General features: G+C 33.4%; 2 protein-coding genes and 1 pseudogene across 5 annotated transcripts; 2 read left to right on the top strand and 1 right to left on the bottom strand.

The window, feature by feature from the left end:
- The first annotated feature begins 6 nt into the window (after window positions 1–6).
- Window positions 7–6,958, top strand: LOC111278961 (IAA-amino acid hydrolase ILR1-like 4). Of its 3 annotated transcripts, none has more exons than XM_022865744.2 (6): window positions 7–149; window positions 232–2,317; window positions 2,841–2,966; window positions 4,647–4,961; window positions 5,953–6,081; window positions 6,312–6,958. In XM_022865744.2, the coding sequence occupies exons 2-6, from the start codon at window positions 1,955–1,957 to the stop codon at window positions 6,726–6,728; spliced, it is 1,350 nt and encodes a 449-aa protein (XP_022721479.2). In that variant the 5' UTR covers window positions 7–149; window positions 232–1,954; the 3' UTR covers window positions 6,729–6,958. The 3 variants fall into 3 exon arrangements, with proteins under 3 accessions (XP_022721479.2, XP_089620825.1, XP_022721478.2); XM_089764699.1 differs by having other exon boundaries at window positions 11–149; window positions 243–2,317; XM_022865743.2 differs by having other exon boundaries at window positions 141–506; window positions 660–2,317.
- A 133-nt stretch (window positions 6,959–7,091) lies between these two features.
- On the bottom strand, window positions 7,092–10,296 carry LOC111278963 (glycosyltransferase BC10-like). Its single transcript, XM_022865748.2, has 2 exons — window positions 8,873–10,296; window positions 7,092–7,730 (listed from the first exon to the last, which is right to left on the bottom strand). The coding sequence occupies exons 1-2, from the start codon at window positions 9,392–9,394 to the stop codon at window positions 7,092–7,094; spliced, it is 1,161 nt and encodes a 386-aa protein (XP_022721483.2). The 5' UTR covers window positions 9,395–10,296.
- A 6,774-nt stretch (window positions 10,297–17,070) lies between these two features.
- On the top strand, window positions 17,071–19,342 carry LOC111278763 (transcription factor bHLH87 pseudogene; annotated as a pseudogene). Its single transcript, XR_016344235.1, has 2 exons — window positions 17,071–17,243; window positions 17,407–19,342. The product of XR_016344235.1 is annotated as a transcription factor bHLH87 pseudogene (transcript).
- The last annotated feature ends 4,142 nt before the right edge of the window (window positions 19,343–23,484 follow it).

Here is a 23,484-nt window from a genome sequence, read left to right as displayed (position 1 = left end):
AAGTATGTGGTCTGTGGGATGATTGGGTCTGTGTGAATGCATTGGAAGAGAAAAGGGCATCTTATCACCCTTGCACTGGAAAGAAAGAAGGTTTGGGGTATCAGTATCAGTATCAGCCTTCTCTCTCTAGCTGCTTGCATTCTGTCAAGGTAAGTGACTTAAGCTGATGACATGAAATTGTAATATTTTTCAACGCATTACACCTGCTTTGGACCAATTTCTCAAGTACAGGGAAACAACAGGGAAACAAGAGAGATGATGTTGAAACAACTAGATCCTTCAGTTTAGCATCTTCTAATGTCAAACTCTTAAGGGTGTTGCATGTGGACAAGTCAATGTTGCATGGCATATGTTTCTTCGCAAGATACTAAATATATTTCAAGACTTGGGGCATGAACATTCAGTCCAGAGCAGTTGTGCTGAGGAGACCAATGATTTGATGGATAATTGGTTCAGGCAGTTGTGAGATATAATCCACTCCGTCAACTGTTTGTTCCATGCTCTAGGTATATATCCTGATTCCTTTTCCTTCCAGGCCAAGCAATCCCATAATGATGTTTAAATGATGGTTCCTTCAACACTGGTTCTCGTGACATTTGATCAGCATATTCTGTTTCTTTCAGACACCATGATAGAATTATTCTTTTCTATTTTGCCAGATGGTTTCTTCTGCAGATGTTTCTGTAGATGGATTCCCTTCAAATCAATTTTGATCCACCATTTAGGAATCTATGCATTTTGTCATACTTTGCACAAAGGGGTTTCTTCCCCACCAATTGGGACGCTAATGGATTTGAAGGAACCAAAATTAAACAAAGTAAGAACAAGTGGATACAAGAAGGAATGCACAAATAAATTTCAATTGACTAAAAGCCCGAAATAAGGGAATACTTCTACAGGGATGGATCCTGAAGTTACCATTGAACTTCACAAATTATTACAGCTGCCTGAGAACCAATTGCCGGCTTTTAAACCAAAATGCCCATGATCAAAACTTCCAGAATTAGGAAAATTGAAGTTCAAGTGCAGATTAGTTCTACAATAAAACTGAAGTCACTTTGCTAAATTCTGTTTTTCTAACATGTCATCTGCATGAAAATTGTATGTTTATGTAATTGAGAATTTTCAGATTGCAATTTGAATTCCATTAAAACTGATGAACTTTCTATTGAGATTGATGAATGACTAACAAAACTATTTTTTAATCGAAACAAGAAGAAGAAAATGAAAGGGTTCTTGATGAAAAAAAAATTCATCAGCCTTAAGAAACCAAGGAAAATAATAATAATAATAAAGGACTCTTGCAGCTTTGTCACAATATTGAAACCGGTCGGCAATTAAAAAGAAGTCATTTCCAGATATAGGCTATTTTTGGCACATGACTGGCTATTTTTGGCATATGACTTTTGAGCGTTGGCCTTTCCATGTTTTCCATTTTGCCACGTTTTACAACACGTGTGTCCACTTGGTAATGGCAAGGTATTTTTGAGGTCCCCCTTAGAATTTAGGCCAATTCCTCTTTCCTTTTCTAAAATGTTTATCTTTGAGTGTAATTTTGCATTAACATCTATCTTTAATGTATAATAATTCCCCTGAAATAGGACATATCTTATCTCAAATTATCCCCCACTTTCAAGCGTGGAAAAAAAAAACCCTATTATTCATGCCGTAGCCGCATAGGTTTCGCAATGTACTTTCTTTTCCGTCCATGATTTGAAGGGTTGACTGGAATTTCAGCCACCAACATGTCAGAAATAGTTAAGTTAATTCAGCACGTGAATAGCTGTGGAGTGTAATAGGTACAGACAGCTAGCTAGTCACCTACTGCTTAGTAGTCCATAAAAACAGTGTTGAATGCCAAGGATTTCCAGAAACCCAACTTTCTTTTCCCTACAGATTATCTTCTTTGTCCTTAAAGTTCAAGCTTTAAGCTTGTTGTCATAGAAAAACAAGCATGAGTTTCTCCAAGTTGGTCTCTTCGGTTTTGATATTGCATCTGCTTAATACAGCAGTTGTTTTGTCATCTTCTTCTTTGGGCTCATCAAATGGGTTGTCTGAAATCCCCAAGAAGTTTCTTGATTTTGCTAAAAGACAGGAGCTTTTTGATTGGATGGTGGGCATTAGGAGGAAGATACATGAGAATCCTGAATTGGGATATGAGGAATTTGAGACTAGTAAGCTGATCAGACAAGAATTGGATAAACTGGGTATTCCTTATAAATACCCAGTTTCAGTTACTGGTGTTGTTGGCTTTGTTGGGACTGGTAAACCTCCTTTTGTTGCAATAAGGGCAGATATGGATGCTCTTTCCATGCAGGTTTGAATAGTTTCAAAAGGAATCCGAAAATATATATATGTGTATATATATGAATAGTTTCAAAATGAATCCGAAAGATATATATGTGTATATATATATATATATATATACACATATATATATTTTCGGATTCATTTTGAAATTCTGGTTTTTCAAAGTTAGTCTTGTCTCAAGCTAAATCTGCAAAGATGAGGCTTAGTTATTCTATAATTTATTGATTTTATTGCGTTTGTGTTACTTTCACTAAAGTTGGATGCATAGGGAATATTGATTGAGCTTAATTTTTCAATTCTAGGCACTGTATGATTTTAGCAGGTTGAATTTGATCTTGCGATTTACCAATTGTGTTAATTTGAATTTGATTTTTGTAAACCAGGATGATTTTAGTTAAACTCTGGCACACAGCTTGTAATTGATGACCACAAAGATGTTTGCTTTCATTTTTTTTTTTTCCTTCAATTTTATATAGTATGAAGAAAGAAGTCAACTTGAACTTCTATTAATGGGCTGTTAAAATGTGTAGGAAATGGTTGAGTGGGAGCACAAGAGTAAACATCCAGGGAAGATGCATGCCTGCGGACATGATGCTCATGTTTCAATGCTTCTTGCTGCTGCAAAAATACTAAAAGAGCATGTTGAAGAGTTAAAGGTGTGTCACACCAATTTCTCTTGCTAATTTCATATTTGCTTCACGCAAACTTTATGTTTTATAGTTTGTTTTATGATTGAATTATTGCTCTCCCAATCATGATTTGCATAGTAAGGGTGCTAATTACCATTTCACTAGAGCAAATTTTGATTGTTAATTTGTATCTCCTCATCCAATTCTGTCGAGCCTCTTGCATGGTATCTAGGGCTTCTTGATAATTCTGGATGTTCTTTTCCTTCAATAATCTTAAATCATTAGTAATTAAAAAGGTATTTTATGTCACTTCAAAATTGCTAATTTCACCTTTTAATATATGATACGAAGGAAATGCTAGTGAATACATTCATTCATCAAATGTCATTCTATGCTGCTTTGCCAGAGAAAACTATTTTTTGAACGCTAAAGTATAAGAGGTTATCAATTATCTCAGTACCTGGATGCCCTTGCGTATATTATATTTGAACCGAAGCAATCTGCTTAGTTGGAAAGTCATTGTGTAAATCATGCAGATATATATTACCAAACATGATGGAATAAATATTTCTATGAAAGTAGTTTCCTTTTTTTTTCTTAAGTTTTTTAAGAAAAATTTTGAATAGTGTTTAAAGTTTCATTGTTATTACAGATGTAGAAGTAGGGAAGAGCACTCTTGTTCTCTATTTGGAGAGTTATTTACTTGCTTATTTTTCATGGGGAAAAAGATAATGAAAAGATATAAATATAAGAGAGAAAGGAACAACTGCATAAGGATTTTGTACTTCTTGTTGCATTTCCTATCTTCCATTTTTTGTTTTATTCTATGTGGTTGTCAGTCAAAGAAATGGTTATCTGAAACATTGCCTTATGAGACGGCATTAGTTGGTCCATGGAGAAAGTCTATTTCACTGTCAAAATTGGCTTTCATTTCTTCTTGAGTTTTTTGCCTTGCTAGTACAGTTTTTTCTGTGGAGACCTAGACTTTTTTGCTCGGCTTACTGTCACTTTATGGGATAACTTGCTTTCTAGTAAGGTAATAAAGGATTGTGTATCAATTTGTCTGGTGATTTGGCTGCAATACCTACATTCCTGTTGGTTTTTCGTCATAGATACTAGTTTTAAGGCATTTATTGTGTCTGTAACAGTATAATGTGTCGTGGAGCATCAGTATAAGTTTCATTGGATATGATTGATGGAATCTCCTAGTATTACTTTTTCTCTTCTAAGGTAGAGGAGCATGCAGTAAAGTTCAGAAGAGAGCGAATGCCATAAAACACAATGTGTTAATAAATAATAGGAATACAAAATTGTTTCAATATCTGATGGTTACAGCTATATAGCTCTCCAATTAGCTCTAGTGAGCCTGGAGCCATTGTTAGATAATGGAATAACATCTGAGTTCTCTCTTGTTGAATTTGGTACTTACAGTTCCTTGCAGATGTTTATTAGAAAATTTGTTCCTTGTTATGACCGACAACAAATAAGCCCCTAACTGAAACTCTGGCGATTGAAAAGCTTCTGACCTAACTGAAGAAAGACAATAGAACGGCTAGCCTATGTAATCTAGCCTTTGATTCTGTAGCCAGTGCTAGTTCTCCTATTGATATTCACATTGTCCCGTGAAAGTTTTAATTGTGTTAGGCTGTTCGCTTCCTTCTTTCCTTTGTGGACGTTTGATGCTGTTCATTTTTATTTCTTAATCAGGGTACTGTTGTTCTTGTTTTCCAACCAGCTGAGGAAGGAGGTGGTGGGGCAAAGAAGATGCTAGATGCAGGTGTGTTAGAGAATGTTGATGCTATCTTTGGGCTGCATGTTGCACCTAATCTACCTATTGGTACAGTGGCCTCTAGGCCCGGTCCTCTATTGGCTGGAAGTGGCTTCTTCGACGCCATAATAAGCGGAAAAGGAGGCCATGCAGCCATTCCTCAGCATTCAATTGACCCAATTTTGGCTGCTTCTAATGTTATTGTTAGTCTACAACATCTTGTTTCACGTGAAGCTGATCCACTGGATTCCCGGGTACATGTCTTCCTTCCATTACTTCTAGCATTCTATCCTTTGCTTCCTGTGCATATTAAGAAATGATTTGGCTTATCTTTTTAAGCCTTGTTTTAATGCTGTAGATGCTGTTTTGCCCTTATATACCCCAAATACCTTTCTTTAAATTTTTGCAATCAAGATGATTCCTCCACTTGGATTTTAGAATTAAATTGGGCAGTTCTCCTCGCAATGGTGATGGGACAGAAAATTTATTTTTTCAATGATTAAAGCAAATGGATGCCAGGATTTTCATGGTCTGTCTGGGACAATTTACTTTGATGTGACTCATTGTATTTATCGGGCAACAAGTTGCTGTGATGTTCATTTGAGTGAATGGTCATGTTTACCATCTAATCAAGAAGCCAAGAAATTATGCCATGTGCGTTTGAAGGGTTGTTGGTGTTGTGGTGTATTTCCATTAAGCAAGTTTAGCGGTGGATTTATGTAGATTTTGTTAATAGCGTATTATGTTGCTTTATATAGAATCTGAAATCACTCAACCCTATGAACCTATACTTGTAAATGCTGCTTAGGGAACATAACCAATGCCTGAAGGTATGAGTAGTGTTAAAGCAGAATAGGGAGGCAGCAAAAGCAGCTTTAGACTTCAGATCCATCGATGAGAGAAGGAACTCTCTATGCTCAAGAAGTTCTTAAATTCCCTCTAAACTAAATATGCAAAGAGAGAGTCTCAAATTTTGGTTTCCTTTTGACATTTCAATTTCAAACATGTTATATTTACTGAAATATCCTTCTTAGAAAAGTTTTCTTTAGATCTTGTACCCCTCTTCGGAATGATACCTTGTAACCTGAAACCTAGTGGTATTTTGGTTCTTAGATTTTCTTTACTCCACGGGAAATACTTTCTCCCTTCTACTAACATAGTTTCCCTGGCTCAATGAACCGATAAAATATATTTGTACTTCTTGTGATGCTCTGTGCTCCACTATAACAAAGCATTTCCTTGTAGGTGGTGACAGTTGCAAAATTTCAAGGAGGTGGTGCTTTCAATGTCATTCCAGATTCAGTTACAATTGGTGGAACCTTTCGAGCATTTTCAAAAGAAAGTTTAACACAACTTAAGCAGCGAATTGAGGAGGTATATAAGTAAGATGTTTTGAATCATTTCACAAATCATTCAGCAATTTTTGGAGTACACAAATAAACTAAAATACTCCAGCATTGAAAGAAAAGGCTTGTGAGCAACTAGAAGTTTTGAAAGAGGTTCAATATTGTTTTTTTCCCATATTTCCTGCATTTTGAATGTAGTACTACTCACATATGTTAATAATTTTACAATCCCAAAAACCTGATTAACTCAAGTCACAGGTTATCAAAGGGCAAGCTGCTGTGCAAAGATGCAGTGCAACTGTTGATTTCTACAAAAATGATAAATCGGTACCACTTTTCCCTCCGACCATAAACGATAAGGACTTGCACGAGCACTTCCACAATGTTGTAGGGGATATGCTTGGCACTGAAAAAATTAAAGACATGCAACCATTGATGGGATCTGAGGATTTTGCATTTTACCAAGAGGCAATTCCTGGCTATTTCTTCATGCTTGGAATGCAAGATGAGACCCGTCCGCTGCTCAAATCTGTTCATTCACCCTACTTTATGATCAATGAAGATGTTCTTCCTTATGGTGCTGCACTTCAGGCATCATTGGCTGCTAGGTATCTCCTTGTTGCAGCAGAGCCAAAATTTCATTCACCAAAGGAAAATGTACATGATGAACTGTGAAGATTCTTGATTGTCCTCACTGGGGTTGAAACTTAATGCTGCTGCTGTAAATACAATCTTATTTTGGTTGAACACATCAAACAAATGCTTCAAGTTCATCAATATCAGTGTCCCAAATAACAATTTACAATGTCCTTTAATTATTTGTTCGTTCTTCCCCCCTAGTTTTGGAGATATAAAACTCAGAAAGATGTTAAAAATTTATAAAAAAATGTATGATCCTATATTCAGTCAATTGTAATCTGATAAATTCAATAAAATCATGCCATATCAGTTAAGGATCTAATAATCTATACATGCAAAAATGGCTTGAACATCGGTGTTATAACTCGATCCAACAATCATCTTTGTAACCAAGTTTAGTCAATACCCTAAAATTTTGGATGCCAATCCTAACAAAGGATCCAAAGCACTTGGAGCAAACTTCCTTGCAAAAAGATAACAAACTGCAGCTGTCTGGCTATTATAAAGGCATAATTGACCTTCAAAAATTTTCTTAAAGAAACCTTCTGTTATGTCATCCTTCCCAAATGTGGCTGGATGAGCACCACCCCTTGACCAGTCTGTCCATGTAAGAGTCCTGTTTGCCAAGAGATGAGGCAATTGGATGCTCAGCATTGTGGGGAAATAATGCTCATCCACATAACAAGCTGGCTGGCAGAACTCCTTAAACTTGGGATAATAGGTGGTGTCCTCAATTATGTTAATTGCAAGCCTCCTGTTAACTTCAAACCACTGAGATCCTTTACGCCATTGGCTAAGTGTGACCTCTGGTTCCATGCGTTGATCGTAGCGTCCTCTCCCATCAGGTCCAAGTTCATCAAATGATCCGATGAAGCTGTGTCTTGATCTTGATATGTAGCGATAGATTATGCTGAAATTGTGCAGAGGAATGCAAGACTCAGACAAGAGAACAAACCATTCATTGGAGATATCGAGCAATGCATTAGCAATGAGTCTCCTCTCAGCCTCGCACATACTCATCTTTCCCCACTCCACCATCTGCAAAGGATAACAACATTTAAACGAACATCTTCAGAGTGCCTACAGAATTTCCTCATTCTTTTTGATGTGCTAGTGTTTGAAAATGCATTCAAAAGCATATCAGGATTATGCAGATACAAGTTTTAAAAATAAAAGAACAGACAAGATTAACAATTCAAACACACACACACACACACACAAAAAAAAAGAAAATATCATACAAAAATGTTGGCAAGTGATAATACAAAGCATAAAATAGAATCACATTTTAAACGACAGAAGCAACCAATGGTGTAAAGCATAGACAAGAAGCATATTGTATATGACAAGTGCAGTTCTAATGCTTTGACATCATGGTTGGATTGCACCAGCCACAACTTCCCCCTTTATCCCGCCAAGAGTAATCCAAACTGACAGCCGTAGGGATCACCCACCCGAAAAAGAGTTTTCAGTTCTCAGGTGGCGGTTGTCGTGAAGAGCTAATGGATAATAGATGAACATCCAAAAGTTTCAAGATCTACAAATTGTATCCTATTATAAAATAGTATAAATAGTTCAACGATTCAACTACATAAACGAAGGCAATCTTGAAGAAAGAATATATAAGCAAAGATATGTAAAGAACAAGGGCTATAAATTTGAGCCACATATGTGGACATGGCTATATAAATTTGTATAGTAGATATGGGACAAAAAAGATAAAACTTTACTATGTGAATATAACCAAAAAAAAAATGACCAACAATCAGTCAAGATGAAAAGTCGATCACCATCTATCCCAAAAAGTTAAACTATTTCCTTGAAGTTGGTAATTTTTGCATTCATGTTAGAGAAGTCTGTTTTATTCATCAGCATCATATTAATTCACATAATCTTGAAATAGCATAACAAGCTTCAAGTGCAGCTACCTCCACTAACTGCACTCCAAAGCTCATTAAAGACAAACAAGAAAAAGATGGCAGCACAAAGGAACAGTTACTTTTATTAAGCTTTCAGCTGGAGACAAACCAAAGGATAAACATTGACATTATTTGATAACAACAATTAAATAGGATCATGAACCAAGTAAGCATCTCAAATTCCAACAAATATGAGGTTAAGCAACTAAAAAGTCTCCCACATCCCACAACATATGTGAGAAAATGAAAAGTTGATAATACCTGACTTGGGATTTGTCTCCTGTAGAAAGCAGATGATGGTGGATGGCTGGCAATGTAAGATGGCAGCGCATGGATATATATCGAGTACTTCCCTTCATGCCCCTTGAAGAATCTGTCCCAAAGAGCAGCCAGTGGCAATGGCCCCTTTGTCAAGAACATGAAGGCAATCTTGGGGACTCTCTTGAAAGGATATTCCTTGATTTGAGGAATAAATGAAGCTCTCCAGAATAGTTCGGTATCATTCATAGTATGCATCAAGTTTGATGGAGGCTTAATCCAACTTTTTATGCTATTAGCCTCTTTAAAACAAGGCTGAATAGTTGATGGTGCTACAGTAGATACATGCTGGACCATAAAAAATCGTACTGAATACATACTGATGATCGATAATCCAATGCCCAGGACCAAAAACAACAAACAAAATAGAATGAGTCTCAAATGCAAAGCCCTGGAGAGGTTCGTTCTGACTGCAGAAGCCGGGTCCTTACCTTCCTCCATTGTCACCACCCTTGACTGCGTCATAACTTTATCTCTCAATCAAAATCAGCTTTCTGGGTTTATATTTTCCTCTAAAACCAAGCCAAGAAGCACCCTTTTGGGATCAAAACCTTTCCTCCAGATGACAAAGTTAAAACTTTGAAACGCATCTTATATAGAAAAGAGCAAAGGAAGGTTTATGATAGAATTAAGATCACTGATATAATTAAATAAGCGAAGTAAATCACTTTTTGCTGAGTATTTGTAAAACAAGAAGGACAATAAGTATGGCTGGAATGGCAGAAAATTTCGAAGGAATCAATGACCTTTTTTCCGGTGATCTCGGAGAAAACAAACACTACATGTAAAAAATGATGATTACGAGATTTAGAGATAGAAAAGAAGGGACAGAATTGTTGTTACCATATGCTTGGGGTGTGATTTTTTTATGAGTTATATAAACAAGGTTGAAATTAACAGGAGAAACGTTTTGAAAATCAAGATGGATCTGTTCACATTTCCTCTTAAATTCGTGAATTCTGCCAGGTATTAATAGAAACAGAGACAGGTTTTGTGGTTTCCCTGCACAGGGAATGTTTTTGTTTTTAACAATAAGTTGAAACTGTTAAAAGTAACCGAAACGGCAAATGACAAAAAGAAAAAGAGAAATGAAAAGTGGGGATGGAGAAACCTCGGATTGGTAATGAGTAAAATTTGTGTCTGTTGCTTTGAGTTTAGAACTGAAATTGTCGGATTGTAGCTTGGCCAGCCATGTCCTGTGGTGATGTTGGGACTTTTCTTCAGCTACGGTGATTGTGTTTAGAAGATGAAAGGAAATAGAACTCCTGGTTAGTGTCAAACTGTGGCCCCTATCATTTCGCTGAATCTCAACTGATTTCTCACAGTATATTTTCATGAATGGAATTTGGATTTAAAATGGATTTTAACAAGAGATAAATGGTGATAATTTATTTATGTTAAATTAACCCCATTTGGACCAACAAAACGAACTTGCAAATCGGAATAATACACGAAGAACGTCAATAATTGAGAATGATTGATGGAAAATGAAATAAATTTAAACTTTTTAAAGCTAGAGAATGATTGGGATAAGAGAGATTTCCACAGGAAATAATATGTATGATGACGAGAAAGATCAAGAATCAGGAGCATAGAGTTTGCCCCGTAAAATGCATGCAGCTTGCTGCTGCACGAAGTTATGTGTAAAGCCCGACTTGAGCAAGAGAGGCCCATTACGTCCTACCACTGTGGTCTGTGTCTGTGGCCATGCTTTTAAATCAGGGGTTGGTTTAACCAAACGAACCAGGAGAAAGGTAGTCCAGTAGAGCGGCGAGTCAGAAGCAATCTAACGATCAAAAAGGAAATGTTAGCAAATTGGATTTATAAATCTGCACCTATAAAGAAAAAGGTCTTCGAACTCACTTTCAACTGTAACCTTAATGCTGCTGCCTGATAGAAAGAAAATGGCCGGCCATACTCTTTTTAACCCTTAAATGGACAAGAGATATGATAATTTAAAACATAACACGTAATTTTCGGATAAAATATTTAGAAATTTTTAATAGGACAGGTTTTATCATGACAAAATTGCCATATCATTATTAGAATTTTTAAGACTATTTTCTCTCTTCTGTCCTGTTTATCAGCAGTTTTTATTCTGTGTGCGTGCCGTGTATCATTGCAACCAAGAACAAGCTGCCATATCAATTAAAATCTTGGTGCCTAGTTGGTCATGCACTCATACTTGCTGCTTCAAGGCATTACTTGCTTTATGGCCTCTGCTTCTGGAGACAAACTTACTGGGAAAACATCAATCAGCTACAAGACCCCAAATGTTTCTCTTGGTGGTTGGTCTGCAAGATAGATAGGCAAGCCTGATCAGTTGAGTGGATCAGGCCATAACTGGAGCTAGCTGGTTTAAACAAAAGTGTAAAATTTGCCCATTTTACATTGTTTATATATAACCATGTTTTTCTGTAGAACTTTCCTGGAAAATCACCATTCAAGATTTGAATATCTGGACTTTGGTATCAGGATTGTTTTTTTTTTTTTAGTTGGATAACTATCTTTTAAGTTTATATATACATGAATATCATGCCAAACAGGTTTTTCTGTCATTATTTGCTGACACTACAAATTGCCATATCAATGCACTCGGGGCCTTGGAGTATTGAATTTGTATACGACCAGCTATATTGCAATAAAAATCTTCAGTACGTGGGGGAGATCATCCCCGCATGAATCATGCGACTCATGCATCTTTAAACAAGTAGAAAGTAATGAAGTCAAAGCCACAGTTCCTTCAGCAGTTTTGATACTAAAATGAGGTTAGAAGCACATTATTACCTATTTAAATAACCAAGTATGAAATGCAAGAACAAAGATCTCAATTTTTTCCTTTTATTTGTGATTTATTTATTTACGTTTTTCAATAAATATGGTGATCATTTGGGCCCGTAGTGTCATGATAGTGGGGGTGAGCATCATGATTCATGACCCTGAACATCAGCTTGGGAATTCTAGGATCATATTCATAATCACTACAAATCTGTAAATGCTAGTTCTAGAAAACGTTGGGGACGACGATCCTTCATTTTGGAGGAGGCCACCTAGCCCCCACTACCAACCTGACATGGGCCTTTGGCCGTTTCTGGGTTGTTGAGCTAGAGGCCTTTGAATGTGACAAACCTTCTGTACATGCATGTACACCAAAGCCTCGCTGCCACCAACTTGAACCGACGGCTTTTATCAACCGTGACATGTCGTTGTAGTTGTTAATACCTCTCTCCGCCGACGCCAACGATGAACGGTCACAATGATTTCTTCTTATCTTTGAATTTTGCCGACCTGGGACATTGATGGCACCATACAAAGAGTTGAACATATGCATTAGCAAACACTCTTCGGGCTGGTTTTAAGAGTGTCAAAGACACCATATTTTAGTAATTAACTGTCGCAAAAGGACCGTAAGCGTGTCAAAGACACGATCTTTTGTTAATTTTATAGAAAAACCTAACATTGAATTTTCATATCATCACCATTCTATCAATATTCAATCAGATTCAGATGGGAAACCCCAATGGTCCCCAAAAATCCAGCTCTTCAATGTTTAGATTTTCCCCACGTGGGAGACGGCTGTCCATTTAGGTCACACCCAATCATCATGAACCACATGTGATGCGGACCGTTGCGTCACATGTCCAATCAGCAATAATGCAAAAGGACGAGATGCGAACGTGGCTGGCGGATGATGGAGCCCACCCCAAAGCGCCCGCGAAAACGGTTAGTATTTTAGGCAGAAATAACGCATCATTAATTGAGATTCTGACAATGGGGCCCCAACCAAACAAAAATTACTGCAAGATTGAATTTTCCTTTGAATATTTTTTTCACTTTTGTTGACTCTTTTAATTTATGAGTTTGAATGCTTCTATTTGGTTGTCTTTTACTCCTTTTCTTTTCTTGTATTTGTTGAAATCCTAAATCGCATACGTTTAAATTGTTTTATTTATACTTAGAACCAAATATGTCAATATGTTTACAAAAAAAAAAAAGAAAAACAATATTGCCATTAATTTGATTTGCTTGCCAGATGGATTAGAGCATTATTATGAAAAACTTCAATATCTTCGATTTTAAAGAGATTGTTGATAGATGTGATGATTTGTATAACTTTAAGTATGGATGAAATATCTACAATTTTTAAAAAAATAAATGATATATTAGTATTCATAAGTTATTTGAATTTAATTTTGATAAAATTTGAATTTGAATTTGAATAAATTATTAAAGAATTGAGTTTGAGTTCAAATGTTCAATTTATCAAGTGAATCAAGTTTAAGTATTTTTATATTTGATTCGAATAGCTCACGAATTTAATTAAATTTTTATATTTAAATATATTTTTATTATTTTAATTAATAAAATATCTCGAATTCGAACTCAAACTTAAGTACAAATAATTAAATTTTTATTAAATATAAAAATCAAATTTATTTTTATGATTTAATTAAACAAGTTCGAATCGTTCAATTTTCATCTTGAATCGATTTCGAATTAAAAAAATAAAATTTGATTAAATTCAAATTAAATTTTAAATTTTAAATTAAATTTAAACTCAAATTTAATATTATATTAATTTAAATTTAATCGATTATATTTCTACTCATACGCAGTCGTTTAGCAAACGCGTCGGTAGTTATATGAAATGCCATGAAAAGATGTTGAAATATAATCGAAAACAGGAATTAATTGCCTGACTGCCGTCACTTTTTAACTCAATTTATGAAATGACCATTAAAACAATTTGTTTTTCTGTCCCACAATTTTAGATTTAACTAGAATTTGATTCATGCTGCTGCGTTTTACCGAATTATTTTTATTTTTAAAATTATATTTTAAATATAAAAAAGTAAAAATGTTATATCAAATTTTAATCGAGGTCAACATATAAATAAATATAAATGAGTTTATTTTTTAATATAAATTATAGATATAATTTTTATTAAATTAAGATATTAAATAATATTTTTATTAATATAAATATAAATATAAATATAAATTAAATAATTAATTAAATATATTCTTTTATATATTTAGAGAAGAACAACATTCCAAATCCAATCCCACTTGAATCAATTTATTTAAAAATATAAAATTTAACACAATCCTTACTTAAAAAAAAATTGTATCCATTGAATGTGACTAATCAAAATATATTAGATATAAATTATTTTGTCATCCATACATTTATTAACTTTTTTTCATAAATTATTTAATAAATAAAATTTTAAAAAATAAAAAAATGACAAAAAAAAGAAATCAAATAAGATAGCATGTGAATTTATTAAATTAAGATATTAAATAATATTTTTAATAAAATATGTATATAAATATAAAATTAAATAAATAATAAAAAATATATTTTTATATAAATATCAATATCTAAGTGTAATACACAAAATTTTGCTTTCAACCAAGTTCAATTTTAAAAAAGCTCAACCAAAATTATCTCGAATTACAAACATATATTAATTGAATCGGAACGAATTAAAACTTAAATACAAGTTATTTTGTTATCTCCATCTCCATCTCAATTGATTTTTTTATTATAATATTTATCTAATAAAAAAACAAAAAAAAACTAATAAAAAAAGGGTGGTTTAATGTGAACACCTAACATGAGACCACAAACGCACATATTTTGGATTGTTACGAATTGAAATAAATTGAATACGGAGTGTTTTATCATTTTTATTTATATTGATTCTTTTTATAAAATTTATTTAATAAAAAATTAAAAAAAACCGAATAAAAACATTAGAAACCAAAAAAATAAATATTTAATAAATAATAAAATAAAAAAGTAGTTTTTTGGAAGAAGGAAAGATACCACGTAAACACCTCTCTTTTCCCCAAAATCTACAAAATTAAATATATAGATTTGCTCCCTTCTTACTATTTGAGCTAACACTGGTGGTCATCATGATGTGTGTATTTTTTTTTTATTGGAAGAAGAAAGATTTAAAGGTTTTGGAATAAGATATATATCAATTATACATGAAAAAGATTGGAAATCGGTGGCACCAAATTATTGATAAAGATCCACCGATTAAAGTTCGAGATAGCAACATCTTTCAAAAAGGTCATAGTTTGGTAAGTAGAACAGGAAAAATCAAGATTCAACTCACCGAAACGCTCCAGGTGCAATGAATAACTTTCAGAGCAACTCCAATTTGGATTCTTTACTTAAAATTAACAGTCATTTAACGCTTTCTTGTTTTTTTTTTTTTTTTTTTTTTTGTTCTTTTTGTTTCTAAAAGTTTAGAGTGGGGTACTTACGCATCTCATGTTAGTACTTACAATTAAATTTACGTATAGTTCATTAAATGGGTTCGAATACAAAGTTTTACGAGTTAAAATATTCAATATTAACAATTCCATCAATCTTAATGATTTTTCCCTCTCTCCCTCCATCTTGGGTTTTTTATTTTTATAGGTTCTGATTAACTAGGAAGTGGTAAGGATTGGAATTTGGAATTCAACTTTCAAGTTGGTATATTTCTTTTTCCGTAGTTTACTATATTTGTTTTGTCAAGAAATCTGATGTTCAAATTCCTTTATCTTGTCATTTGTTCTTTGCAGATTTAGTGATGAAAAACATGAGAGAGTTGACGATAAGAAGAGATAATATATGTTAAAATTAGTTATCTCATATTTAATAAATATTTAATATTCTATAATTTTATATTTATATTCGATTTTTCAATTAATTATTAATTGATAGAAAGTTAGATACTTATCGTTTCTTAATTTATTACGTAAAATGTTTATTTGATTTTTTTTTACATGTGATAAAAATATATTAAAATAAATTATCTCATATATAATAAATTTTTAATTTTTTATAATTTTATATTTAAGTTAAATTTTTTCATTTATTGTCAATTGATTTTAGATTGGACATGAGATATCCCACTAAGGTTGGCACTTAGCAATGACATTTATGGCATCCCATTCATTGAGCTGTAATGATGGAGTGCATGCGGGTAGGACTCAGGATCCTGAGAGCAGATACCTTCCCTTTTCTTTCCTTCTCTCTTTCTTTTATCTCTCTCTCTCTCTCTCTCTCTCTCTCTCTCTTTTTGTTCTTTCCCTCTCTTGCAAGTACAACTATCTGTTGTGGGATGATTGAAGAGACAAAACTCTCTTAGCAACTTGCTTGTGCTATCTGCTTCATCTGATCCTCCGACTGCCCTTTTACTTTGCCTGTAACCTAACCTCCCCAGTCCCCCATTGCTCTTGTTTATGTTCAAATTAGCAATCCTAAGAAATGTAACTGCGGTTACTCTTCAGGTTTCAACCTTTTTCATATACTTTTACTGTCCTTTCACAGTTAATTACTATGATCATCAAATTTTAATTATGAAATTCTGTAGAAAATGTTGAAATACATGTCATTATATCAGAGCAGTTGAATATGGTAAAAGCATGGTACAGATATAATTACTGTTTTACTGATCTGTTTTATAGTTTTCATAGTCTCAGATTAATTCTGCTATGTAAAAAGTAAAAAGAGGGATAGTGATAGTAGTCATGATTAAGAGTATGATTAATGGAAAGCTTTTAGAAAGAGGGTGGTATACTGTCAAAAGATGCTTGCTTGGACTGCAGTTTTTACTGAAAAATTACAGTGCACATGGAATATTATAAGCAACTAAAAGGATGTTAGAGCTTTCCCCATTAGAAAGAGAGCAAAACTACATAAAAAAATTGTGAATAAAAGATTATCAATTATATATAGTTGAGATTAAAAACTGCTTCTCTGATATCTCATGCTTGATGCTCCCCATCTGCAGAAATATACTCTTACATACCCACCAAACCGACCAAAAAGCCTTATCTTTTTTTCAAACCCCACATTTACACCTCCTTTCAACTAATGAAATTGTATTTTATTGAGATACCCTTTTTCCTATCTATATAAGCATGCTTTTAAACATAACAGTTCGGTGTCAATACTGTTTCTCCAGAACAGCTCAAGGTAGATGAAATATCTTCCCTTTAACTCCATAGACACCAAAATTTGTAGTTCATACTTGACTTATATTTTTGCTTTCCTGGATTGCTTTCATGTTTTTGTTTTGTTGGATGATTTCTTGGGGCAATTTCTTCAATCTCTATTTTTTTCCTTGATACAGGACAAACTTAGTTGCCAACACTGACGTTAGCAATGGTTGTTTTGCCCATAATCACAGTTTTCATAATCAAGAAAGTGATATTAAGCTGAGGTTTGATCCAACCGCAGAAAATATTCGTCACTTGTTGGCTTCTTTTGGCAATCTAACCAGAGTGGCAGCTGGATCTGGATTTGGTATGTCCTTCAACTATCTTTCATCTCAATTTTCTTTTATTCTGTTGATGAAACACTATGCAATAAAGTGGCATAACTGCTATAGAACCTTCCAGTTATATCACGTTTACTCAAAGTCCTTGGCTTATGGATGTTGAAGAAATTTTATTCTTCTTTGGCTCAGAAAAAAGTTTCATCCATGGATGGCCTGGGATGGGATGGCTCAGAAGTTAACTCATTGCCTGTGTGGAACAGTCAGCGAAATGATATAGAAGACAGTGTATTAATGTCTAACTTAAATTCTTCCATGTACGGTGGCGAGATGGATCTGCCAGAAGATATCTTCAATCCAATTCAAGAACTTCAAAAAGCTCAGCTATTTCGTGTGAATCCAGATTCAGATATAGTAAGGGAAATGGTTCCACAACCAGTTTCTGAACTAGATTCAGTAAACGTTGCCTCGAACGTTAATATGTTGCAGCGTCAAGGAATAAGGTTAGCGGCAGATACAAGCCTCCCGAAATCTACTAATTGGAGAGATGCTATAACCCAAGAGTTGTGCTCTTCTCCTTTGATAGGTAGAGCTTACGGTTTGAGCACATCAAATGCTTCAATTTCTGATATTGGTATGGCGGTTCAATCACAAGCCACCAATGGTTTACGAAATGATAAGGCTGGTGCTACAACTACAGGCTCTCTTGAGTCCCTTGATTGCTTGCTCTCAGCTACTAGTAGCAACATTGATACATCAGTTGAAGAAGATGGGATTTCCATGATTTTCTCTGATTGTAAGAACTTATGGAATTTTGCTGCTAGCAGTGCAGTTTCATCAGGAGCGTCTGAAAACAATGGCTCAAATACGGGAAGCATAGATTTCACCTGCCCAGTAAATGAGCTCGACGAGACAGTGTCCCAGAGTTCTTCGGATCAGTACATCACTAATGGCAAACAGTCACAAACAAAGCCTAGTTCTTCAAATAAAAGTGAGTTGAAAGTTGGTCTAAATTGTGGTTACTTCAGTCTTCTTCAGACTCAACCTTCTGCCACAGAAGGAGATTTTAGGTTCATTCCTGAGAACCCGCCGAAAGCAAAGAAAGCCAGATCAGAAAAGCGCCCTTGTTCATCGAACATCAATTTTCAACAGCCAAGTTCATCAGTATCTTCTTCCATTGAGGAACCTGATCCAAAGGCCATTGCACAAATGAAAGAGATGATTTATCGAGCTGCAGCCTTCAGGCCTGTGAACTTAGGCTTGGAAGTGGTGGAGAAACCAAAGAGGAAGAACGTGAGAATATCAACTGATCCACAAACTGTGGCTGCAAGGCAAAGGAGGGAGAGGGTAAGTGAGAGAATTAGGGTTTTGCAGAGGCTGGTTCCTGGTGGAAGCAAGATGGATACAGCATCAATGCTTGATGAGGCTGCGAACTACATAAAGTTCCTCAGCTCCCAAGTCAAGGCACTAGAAAACCTAGGCCACAAGCGTGACCCGATCAATTGTCCTCCTACCAACCTTGCTTTCTCTTCTTTACCTTTCAACCACTCTCTTGATCTCCCCATGCAAACACATAATTTTCCACTCCTAAACCCTAATCATATCCACCATGCACCCACCAAGTTGAAAAAGCTATTCCAAAACCTATAAAAGAAGTCCTAACCACATGGTTCCTCAGTCATACTCATCATCATTGCATTATTCATCATTAATGAATAACATGCAAAAAAACTTTTCCTAGCCTCAGAACAAGTACTACTGTATAAGAAAACTAGTCCGAAAACCAAAATCCCTTTATCATCATTTTCATCATTACATATATCTTCTGTAATCGATCTAGAGTTTCAAACTCTTGACAATGATGGAGCAGAACGGGGGAGCTTGTCTATCAGTTCTATATATTCCCACCATTCTGTTTTCTGCTTCCACTCTCAAAATTGAGATAACCTAGAGTGGAACAGCAAAAAGAATGGTGGAAATATAGCTAGTTCTTGACAACCTTTTCATATGAAAAGGCTTAGCAATTATAGCAGCTATGATTAAGATCAAGGGCCAGAAAGTGATTATGATCACTTTACTCTTTGGTTAATGTATTCTCTGTGTACTTGAAAAGCTTTCTTTTTCTTGGAGATCTTTTATGGTGGTTTATTTTAATGTGTACGTTGTTTTGCTAACCAAAGCAAAGAAACATTCTCTGTACATATGTGAGTCCCCAGCCAGTGGTCTCCTTGATTCAATCCAAAGCGTGCTCTTGAAAACCACCCCCAGTCTAATTGCATAGCACATGTTTATGCTTCTTTTTTGGCAGGTGCATTTGTAATATATTATATATATATGATTATTAAACTCCTAATTCTGTTTTATACTTGTATATAATCCCTAGAATCATCTAACTAATGATGTTTTCATGATAATGAATTGATGATGGTGATGTGGATTTTTTTTAAAATTTGTTAAATCCTGGTTTTGCTTCGGCAGTTTCAGCTTTTTCTTGTAAGGGTGAAAAAGCGGGTTTTGATTGGATCAAATGGGTCTTTTGTAGTTTGGATATACATGCTAAATGTACACAATCTGTTGAGAAAGGAGCCAGATTTCAGGCTGGGTTTTTTTTTTTTTTTTGGTCATTCAAGCTTACCACATTTCATGGGTCTCAAAATAACCAATTTGCGTGCGAGTAAGAGCATTTCTAGTTCAAATTGGAAGGATTGACTTTTTTTTTTTTTCCGAAACAAAAGAAATCTAAACCAAAAAATTATAGAAAATGTAAAAATTTTAATTATGAAAATTCATAAAAAATTAAATGAATCATTTAAATTAAATTTTAAATTCGGCTGAATTGACTTTGTTCGAGTGATTGTTATTATAGCTGTGGACAGCTACATATATTAGTGACTTGTAGGTGTCAGGAATGATTGGTTATAGACTCCTCAATAGGGACGAGTTTTTATTCGTTTCGAATCTGATCTGATTTTATATTCGTTAAATTTAAATTTAATTAAATTTAAAATTTTTTATTTTTTTAATATTCGAATCCGAACTCGAACACAATTTGATATTATATAAATTATATTCGATTCGACTCAAAATTAATAAAATATTATTTTAAAAATATAAACATTAAATATATAATTATTTAAATATATATAAATAAAAAATTAATTTAAAAATTAATTTTATATAATATTGAGTTGGGTTTATCTAAAACCCGAATCCAATTTTTTCTTAACATTATTTGATCTGATTTGACCCGAAATTTGATTTAAAAAAAAAATTGATCATATAAGATCGAATCGGATCAAAATCCATCGAGAACGGATTGAGTTGCCATCCTACTCCTCAATCGAGGTTTGACATGACGACTTTACCCAAACCATATTAGTCCTTTTGAATATTATCTTTGTTTGCCAATATACAAAATGATTTAATATGATTTTCTAAATTGGCATTAGAAACTTTGTAGGTTTTTTATGAGATTATTAAGAAATTTGTCGGATAAAAGAAAGATAATTATTCTATCAACAGATGATATGATATTGAAAAAAAATTTTATCCTCAAACATGGTTACATATTATAACTAAAATTCTTGTTTGAATCTATCTGTGAATTAGTTATGGGTTTATACTTTATACAAGGTTCACATGTATTTTAACATTTTATATTGTTATTATCAAATAAGGGGAAGTCAATTTCTTGTGAATTTTACATCTTATTCCAAAAAGAAACAATGTTTTCTTCACTTTGATGGCCCTTCTTATTTTGAGCTATCTCAAATTCTCAACCGATAAACACTGATTCAATTGCATCACTACCTCATCCATGGTTAGCCTTCCTGTCCTACGTGCAGATATATATGCACGCCATTGGTATATATGTTTTTAGCTTTCCTAAGAGATTGAATGCCAAAGTTTCCTTTTAATCTTGGATCAGCAATCTTTGCAATGTCTCCTTTTGCAACCATAAAACTGACTTGTTCGACTAGATCTTGATGATTATGAGCCTTCTTAGCCCTCAGGTGTTCTTGAAATAGCAGGTTGGTCTATGAACATCTCCAAAAGAACAATCCCAAAGCTATACACATCAGTATTCTTGCTCTTTGATTCTGATTATATACCTGAAAGCAAAAACATGTAATTTAGCCCCAAATGAGGCATTAATCTTTAGAACAATATATATAATTAGATCACTTAATTTTTCATCAAATAATTAACAAATTTTATTATTTATTATTTTTATAAAATGTGAGATTCTAAAATAATAAAATACATATTTCAAAAATCCTTGAACTTATGATTCAGAAAGCATTTCACTGCCACTTGAGTGCCATCCAAGTATCCATGGAAAACTGTTCCAGATCCTCCTTTAATTTCCAAGAACTCTCTCAAAGTTTTTTGTCATCCTTTGAACCTCTCAGAGTATTTGAAGTACTGGCTATTCTTGGACTCCATAGACTGGTATGTATTTTGTGGATTAACAGGTGCAATTAGCAAATGACTACTGAATATATTCATAAAAAATTACAAGGACAACTGATGCTACCATTGATACAATTCTTTGATCTTTCAACCAGTTCTGCTAGACTGTTTTCCTTCTGGTTTCTGTAAAGATAAAACAGTAAAAATACTTCACTTATTAAAAAAAAAAACTTAATTTTTATTTCCAAGTAACTTACAGTGCAGTCAAGGAAGGGATTGAAAATTATTTCCGCCAACTTCTGCAAAGCTGCAATTATGACCTTCCCACTATAAAAGAAAATTACAGCATTTCCAAAAGTTGAATAAGTAAACATATATGATGTCAATATATATATATATATATATATATATTTTACGAGAGGATTGTAGCTTGAAAAGAGTATTATGAATTAATGGAGTAAAACCTAAATATAGTTTTAGAGATTGAGGAAAGGAATATTCATTCTAAGTCTACTTAATGTGTGAATGGATTAAGAATTTTTGGAGTTTTAATATGTTAACGATCATTTAACTAAATGCATTTGATGAAAATAATAAAAAAGATTGCTTGGTTGTTTTTTTTCTTTTAATTTAAACTAGGAGTCTACAAATAATTTTCTACTCTAAAGTAATTAGAAATAATTTTAAGCTTTTTATGGAAAATTGGAAGAGAAGAGTCTTTAAATTTCAAAAGTCTCAAAATTTCATGAAATATAAGTTATTGAAAAAAAAAATTAAATAGAGATAAAAATGACAATATTTGATAAAGCGAAATGGGCCTAAAAAAGCCCATTAACAACAACAATATTGTTTGGGTTAAACATGAGAACAGCCCAAGTCTCATTGCTTATAATTTCTCATACTTTTTTTAGTTGAATTTCGACAGAATCTTATTTATAATAATAATAATAATAATAATAACAATATCAACAGCAACAATAATAATAAATATCTAATTTACTAATAGTGACATTTTAAACTCTATAAGTTAAAAAAATGATATATATTTCTTAAAGAATATTAAAAATAAAAAACTAATAACAATCATATCCATTATTTATGACACGTACTTCTCAACCTATAGTTCATGTTACAAATATGTATAATATATTATATGATATGAAATGGTCCAAAGTTGAAATACTCAGATTAATGGGTTTAATTAGCTTGGTAGAAGATGGGGACCATGAGGTTATAAAATCCTCCTAATAATTATTTATATTTGATTAGTTGTGACATTAAAATTGATATTATTATTTGTTTATCATTCTGTCACTACTCATTAGTGTAAACTTTTTCTTTTTGGACCAGATCATTAGTGTAAACTTGACTTAGTAAAATTCTAAAATTATATTTTGTTTTAAGTGAATAAAAAAAATGGTTCATTTTTTAAGGGCAATTTGCGAAGGTCAGGTAACGCTGCCTGCACGTTATTAGAATATGGTTCTTCAAGATTTTGAATTTTCAGATGACTGATTTCAGTACGTAGACTGAACAGATAGATGGCTACTGGCCAAAGTAAAGCCTTTAAAGAAGGAGAATTTCGCTGATATTGACCTGGTAAACTGTTTTCTTTTATGTATTAATATCATATGAAAAATTCTTTCATTTTCATGTGGGATTTATATATCATGCTAAATGTATAGTAATATACTTAGTTTTAATAAATTATTACGTCTTTCCTTTTATAAATGCATCCTCATCACCTTGGTTGGTAAATATTTTAGTACCAAAATCCGTGTTTATATGGTATAAGCACAATATTTTTGTAAAAAAGATTAAGAATGAAAATTTTATTAATTCAATAATTAAACTATA

This window comes from Durio zibethinus, chromosome 8 (assembly GCF_047325235.1).
Source record: "Durio zibethinus cultivar Kanyao isolate XHJ-2024 chromosome 8, ASM4732523v1, whole genome shotgun sequence".
Classification (NCBI taxonomy): Eukaryota; Viridiplantae; Streptophyta; class Magnoliopsida; order Malvales; family Malvaceae; genus Durio; species Durio zibethinus.
This window is presented reverse-complemented; position numbering and strand designations above follow the sequence as displayed.

Coding starts and splice junctions, on each gene's coding strand:
- LOC111278961 (XM_022865744.2), top strand. CDS start 1,955: ATGAGTTTCTCCAAGTTGGTCTCTTCGGTTTTGATATTGCATCTGCTT. Junction 4,962..5,952: donor CTGATCCACTGGATTCCCGG/GTACATGTCTTC, acceptor ATTTCCTTGTAG/GTGGTGACAGTTGCAAAATT. Junction 6,082..6,311: donor TTAAGCAGCGAATTGAGGAG/GTATATAAGTAA, acceptor CTCAAGTCACAG/GTTATCAAAGGGCAAGCTGC.
- LOC111278963 (XM_022865748.2), bottom strand. CDS start 9,394: ATGACGCAGTCAAGGGTGGTGACAATGGAGGAAGGTAAGGACCCGGCT. Junction 7,731..8,872: donor GGAGACAAATCCCAAGTCAG/GTATTATCAACT, acceptor TATCCTTTGCAG/ATGGTGGAGTGGGGAAAGAT.